The sequence below is a fragment of the Ooceraea biroi genome, chromosome 12, assembly GCF_003672135.1.
Source record: "Ooceraea biroi isolate clonal line C1 chromosome 12, Obir_v5.4, whole genome shotgun sequence".
Taxonomy (NCBI): Eukaryota; Metazoa; Arthropoda; class Insecta; order Hymenoptera; family Formicidae; genus Ooceraea; species Ooceraea biroi.
This window is the reverse complement of record NC_039517.1, coordinates 11,797,218-11,803,731: the sequence shown is the minus strand read 5'-3', so window position 1 is coordinate 11,803,731 and position 6,514 is coordinate 11,797,218. Positions and strand designations below refer to the sequence as shown.

Sequence of the window (6,514 nt, the reverse complement as noted above, 5' to 3'; positions counted from 1 at the left end):
GCGACAAATACAGAAGGAGTTATGTGCAATTACGAAGAAGACTGACGAATCTTTTCAAGAATATATTTATCGAGTTTAGAATTGGCGAGTCATGCTGAGATCGAGGTGGAGGCCAAGCGCATATATCGGCCGTTTCTTCGAATAGTATGAACTATCTGCGTACGCTCTGTGTGCCGTCTCCACTAAAGGTCGTTAACACGTCTTCAACGTCCTTGAACGTCAACACCGTCTTGGGTCGATCGCGATACTCACATCTTGCACGATCGTTGTCAGCCATCATGGTCGTATCGATTCTATCGATATATCGCATCCTCCTAACGCGCGCTGGTGTCGCAGGTCCTGGGGTAGCAAACGCGCCATCTGTTTCGCGCGCGTTATCCCTAGGGGGATTCGCGACGTGCCTCTTCACCTCTAGTCTCCTCGATTTCGTCTTCTTTACTATCCGTCTCGTCGTCATCGCTCTCACTTTTCTGTAGAGCCGCCTTTAATCGTTCGCGTAAAACCGCCTTCAATCCAGATATTGGCAATCCTAGTTTGCGTAATCGCCGTTTCAATTCGTCTTTTGATAATGCTTCTAAGTTATGATCGCCCGTCGTTAGCGTGCCGTCGCCATTCTGATCGTTCGCCGTTCGCGACGCACCTTTCTCCAACGCTTTTCGCAGTCTTTCTCGTAGCACTGCTCTGCTGCCTTTCGTAGATAGTCCGAGATCTTCCAACCTTTACGCCAAATCAACCGCCGATAGATCGTCGAACTCGTCCGCCACCGTAGAAACGTCTTGACGCGTGCACACCTTTTCCGCCATTTTTAGCTGCCGCGCAAATCGTCACTATCACGTCATTTTTCGGACAACCGCCTCGTTGTACCGTCTCTGTACCGCCGCGTACCGTCTTTACACCGTCTCTTACACCGTTCAGTCGTTGTTTCACAGACAACCGCCTTGTTGTACCGTATCCACGCCGACACACCGTTCGTTACACCGTCTTTTACACCGTTCTGTCGTTGTTTCACGGACAACCGCCTTGTTGTACCGTATCCACGTCGACACACCGTTCGTTACACCTCCTTCTGACCGGCACCAGGATCTCTTCGCCACAGAGAATCCTCTCGATGCAGTCACTTTTCGATCCGCGATTCGTTGTCCGCAATCTGCGATCCGTTCGCGATCCGTTGTCCGTGATCCGTTCGCGAAAATCACCTGTATTCCGCAATCCCGGACGAGAGTAGAAAAGAGGTACCAATCCTAACTCAGGGGCTTCGAGGGGGGTGCGGGGGAGGGGGGAATCTCTGGGCGCGGGGTATGACGTCACGCGGGGGAGGGGGAATCTCTGAGCGCGGGTATGACGTCACGCGGGGGAGGGGGGGAATCTCTGGGGGGGAGTATGGCGTCACGCGGGAGGTCTTCGAGCGGCGGCTGCCGTCAAAGGGATGTTTATGTAAACATACTACTAGAAACCAAGGTATTGTTTTACAGAAGCGATAATATAATTTCATGCGCCGATATGCGGCTGCTATCAAAGAAATTACGCGAATCTTCGAGCGCCGATACCCGGCTGCTATCAAAGCAACAAAGACGCGGGAATGTTTCACAGATAAAAAAATCGAGTTACGCGAATCTTCGGGGCGCCGGCTGCAGTCAAAGACACGTGTACGGAACCGCAGTTCTACGGACGAACCAAGGTATTGTTTCATAGAAGCGATAAGGGATAATATTCGGCTGCAGGTTAGAAAGAGACGGAGATGTCATATTAGCAGGCGGAAAAAGGTTGGGCACCACAGTCGATTGCGAGTGCTGTAGAAAAAAGTGTCTTGAAAGCATGGAATTCAAAACGACTGAAATAATGGACGATTTAGAGATAGAACTAAATATAATCGACGTTCTCGAGAAAGCACGAGAAAAGTGGAAAAAGCTCACGACGGGTGTGTAACACATATCACCGGTACAGTTCTTACGAGACCGAGAACTAGGAATACATGGAACCGGTGAACGACGCACCAGACAAGATATTCATATAACTGATGCGTGGACTGTTGAGTGGTGGCCTCGTTGCGTAAAGTGGAAATTATACAGGCAACTACTTAAAGAGTGTAAGAGAGAGGAAAGTGAAGAATTCGTACCGCACAACGATGTTGAAACTGCAGCTAGTTACTATGCACCACAAAGTACTGAAAAGATCAAGCGTAGCGATGATCCTGTGCATCTTGAGATTTCTGCGGGTTTCGGGAGGCATGTGGATGTGTTAATTTTGGACAAATATGAAGAGCGTTATATTCCTTTTAGAGTAACGATACGTGTGTTCGACGAGGAGTACCGGAATATCTATGAGAGGCGGAGCATCGACTCATGCACCATCATCTTGTACGATTTTAGACACGTGCACGGTACCATTACTAACATCAGGCGACATTGCGAAGTGTGCAAACAAAGCACGTGCAAGTGCTCGGATAAAAAGGTATGTAATATTAATTAAAAAATGTATATTACGAAAAAGCCGATCCTGTAGTCCTCAATTTATAATATTTATGTTACAGAAGGGGCCAGCCGCTTGCGCAAAGACCGCGCTGCGTAGAGCAGGGGAAGAGGAGCGGGAGGAAACAGAACAGGAGGTGGAAGAGAGGGAGGAAGGAAGAGAAGAAGGGTTCAGAGCAGTGAGCCCACCTACTGTAATAATGCCACGTAAGTTGCAAACTAAGATAAAAGAAAAAAGAGATTTACTTCCAATATACTACACTAACTAATATATTTGTGTTTATGTTTAGCGACAATGGCGGATGGAGTGGGTGGTGGAAGACAAAAAAGGGAAATAAAAGAAGAGCATTTATAAGAAATAGATTTATTTGTAAGAAATAGAAGAATACAGAGTAAAATATACTATATTAAGAAATAGGTATAATAGAATAAAAAATAGTTATAATATGTAAACTGTAGTAAAATACATATAATTATGAAATAAAATATATACTATGTAAACTGTAGTAAAATATTATTCTATATATTACATCGGTTTACTAAAAATCAGAGCCAACAGCTCACAATCTATGTTATGGGCGTTGAAGCATTCGCTAGCGCGTATGGCGTTCGACGCATCCTTCGTCTCGGCGGACGCGATATTTGAAAATTGCGCAATCTTTGCGTCGACCTTTTCGACGAGACAATCCAACTGAGCGTACGTCAGCTCGATGCAGCAGTTCAAGTTAAACATGGTAAAGAACGTGGATTCCATCATCATCAACCGTACGTCGGACGAATCCAGACACACGAGTTTAGCATCGCACACTGGACTCTCACGGAATCGCACCGTCAACGGTCCAACGGTGATAGGACGGTCGAGAACATCCTTATGGAGACGGTTCTGGATGTCCCATCGCTGCTCGTAGAGTCCCTTCCACGTTTCGAGAGACAGTAACAACTTGTTTCCACGATTATCCCCTATAGCGATCGCGACGTAGCTCGGTGGACCGACGTTGATGCCGATTTCCACGTACTTGTACCCCGTAGCCGTCAGCGCGTATCGGCTGCTCAGTATACGAACTGCGCGACGCGCGGGTGAAACGCTATGGGAAAAAATTATGAATAAAATTACTTTCTCTAAAAAAATTTTTTAAATCAAAAGTAGAAGACAAAGGAGGATTCTTAAACGTATCTGGTACATTTCTACTTCTTCTTGGATGGACTTGCAGCGTCCTGAAGCGGAACGTAATAGTCCATGCTGCTGTTTCCCTGAATGGAATTCATTGCTGCTGCTGAGAGAAGCGACGTTTTGCACGCACAGTGGCTGATTCAATACTGAACTTGCACGAACGAACGTGTTCAATTCTTCAACCAATTATAAGGAGAGGGGGAAATAAACGTTTTTAAGCGCCGCTTACGTAGCAATTATGGACTTCGGGCTGACGCAATACCGAACCTGCACGAACGTGTTCGATTCGTCAACTAATTATAAGGAGGGGGAGGGGGAATAAATTTTTTCAAGCGCCGATGTCAACGCTGCTCACGTAAAAAATTATGAAAGAAATCCGTCTAACGCCACCGATAAACGGGAGAAATATGGATAGGGGAAATAAGAATTGTCAACGTGTTTCATAAAAAAACATATTTTATTTCGTATGGTAAGACCACCAATTAAACAATTTGAATACATTTTGCAAAACACAATTAGTTACATGTTTGTTACAACGCAAAGTATGCGTAACGTCCAGTTTATTCAAAGATGGCACGTCTTTGTAGTGCGTATCGATAGTTTCGATGTAGATATCGTCGTCATCCAGGAGCAGATTCCGCAGCCATTCGCATTTCTCGCGTCCCTTGACGTATACGACGGTATATGACGCCTCGTCCGTCACCGCCTTTGTAATCAGATCCTTAGCCCTGTTGTACGGAACCGTTCCATCGTCCCATTGTAATCCATGATGATTCGTCATCAGCCAGGAGGCATGGCGTCTCTCCGCCTTGGTGAGACCGTACCATGGTACGCAGGGTCCAAAGATACAATGAGAGAGAATATATCCATTTCGCAGCACGGCAAACTCCTTCGCGATAAAGTTTCCGCCGATGATAAAACCTTGCAGATCCGCGAACGTCGGTACGGACATCGTTGTATCAACGCGTCAACTATAATCGTTCTCGCTGTATCGCGGGTGGTTCTCTTTTTTATATAACGAGGTTCTCGATGTTGCCACGCTTAGGTGATTCTGCGCACAACGTTGGTCAACGGGCTGTATTCGACCACGCGATCGTGTATGATGAGACAGTAGGCCGTCGTATTATCCGGTACGTTCTCCTTGCAATCAAATTCCAAGCGCACGTCCACGGTGGCGCTCTTGATCGACTCTTTCTGTCGCGAACAATCGATAACCACGAAAGGTCCGCGAATAAGGAAATTGATAGTGGTCAGGAACGTTTCGTCGCAATCACATCCATAATACGCCTTACGGAAACGCGAGTACATCTCGTAAAGGATGGCATATCTGCCTCTGTCGAAATCCAAATTCATGTCGTCGTACGGATAACATTCCGAGTTCAGATACAGTTTCACGTTGATGAGTTTGCAGTCGTTGAATACGGTAATGTCTTCGTTCGGTACATTTTTTCGTCCAGTCTGCAACGCGAAGATCACGTATCGCGGCTTCTCAAGTTGCGGCGCGGTCTTAATAGCCCACGAGTGCTTGGTCGTGCTCTGAAGCAGTGGATACTCGTACAGGTCCCACGATCGGAACCCCATGCTGAGGTATCGTCCGCTCTCCAAGGTGCGCAGCATCGATAGCTTAGTGACTTCATCCAACAGCACGTGCGGCATTCACCATTGTATCTTGAATATGTCGATCCGTGGCTGCGCTGTCGCATCCACCTAGACACAATTGTTGTCGTTGCGCAATCGTATCAGAATCAGTTCGTGACGAGCGTTGATCATCACGCGTTTGTAATCCTCACAAAAGCCTAGCAGCATGTTGAGAGGCATGCAAAAGTTGAAATCTCCCTCCACTACACGTTGATACGCAATGTCCCACCCGCCATTGGTCAGGATTAGAGCTCTATTGGGTGATAACGTCGTATAGTTTTTGAGCGTGCTGGTTATGCCAACATTTCTGTTGCGATCAATCTCCACGCCGTCAAGTTCGTAGCGAATCTCATCGAACATGAACGCCACGCAGTTATTTCCCAGCCTTAGAATCGTGCCGTCGAGTCTGTTCTGCACCGTGAATTTGCCCTCGATGTACAGAAAATTTTCATGTGGTAGCGTGTACAGATCTTGTTGCTGTATGGGTATTCTTATCTCGTCGCTGTGTTCGAACGTTGTGTTGGCGAACGGATTGTACGTGTGAGTCTCGATCTTGACGATGCGATCGTCGAAGATCGGCTTGTTCCCGATGTTGAGGATCTCGGTCATTTTAGATATTTCGTACCGCGAATCCCAAAGACCGCAAAAATTCAACGTTCTCTGCTGTGAGCCTCTTCTGCTTCTTGATGCAGCGGGATGACCAGATGCTATTGAATGTTGACGCCGTAAAGATCGTGTTATCTCTCGCTTGCTTCGTTCCGCTTAATACGAGCATCTCACGTTCTCGGCGTCGCACGTGCAATCTGATCGTGATCTCTTCTCCACGAAAGTCGAGCAATCGGCCGGCCTGGTCGGCAACGCGTATCGTCAGATCCGTAATGCACCGTACGATGATTGGCAGGTAAATGATCTGTCGCTGCCTTTTCGATATCTTATATCCCGATGTCACGCTCGGCGAAAATTCGTGTATCGTGTGCACGCGCTCGCCGTTGCTGTACGCACCCGCGTTACACTCTACGCGGATAATGTTCGCATTGATGATGTTTGATCGGCTTGTCCAATTCGTGCCATTCTCCCGGTTGCAATATCCGCTGCGACGAGAATCCCAGCAGTGAACCAATATTGTTTGGTTTTTCGAAATTTATTCTGTAGGCACATTTGATCTCGCTTCTCATCGTATTACGATTAGCGCGGAGCACTATCGGGTACTCGTCGCTGCTATCAACCGCGTGTCGTT

The 6,514-nt window shown here is 47.1% G+C and overlaps 2 protein-coding genes across 2 annotated transcripts; both read right to left on the bottom strand.

The window, feature by feature from the left end:
• Positions 1–4,680: 4,680 nt before the first annotated feature.
• Positions 4,681–5,295, bottom strand: LOC113563146. The gene has a single exon (XM_026974389.1). The coding sequence runs from the start codon at positions 5,293–5,295 to the stop codon at positions 4,681–4,683; it is 615 nt and encodes a 204-aa protein (XP_026830190.1).
• A 51-nt stretch (positions 5,296–5,346) lies between these two features.
• LOC113563145 lies at positions 5,347–5,886 on the bottom strand. Its single transcript, XM_026974388.1, has one exon. The coding sequence runs from the start codon at positions 5,884–5,886 to the stop codon at positions 5,347–5,349; it is 540 nt and encodes a 179-aa protein (XP_026830189.1).
• Between the last annotated feature and the right edge of the window lie 628 nt (positions 5,887–6,514).

What these genes read in the sequence shown, in the direction of transcription:
- LOC113563146 (XM_026974389.1), bottom strand. Translation starts at nt 5,295, where the DNA reads ATGCCGCACGTGCTGTTGGATGAAGTCACTAAGCTATCGATGCTGCGC.
- LOC113563145 (XM_026974388.1), bottom strand. Translation starts at nt 5,886, where the DNA reads ATGACCGAGATCCTCAACATCGGGAACAAGCCGATCTTCGACGATCGC.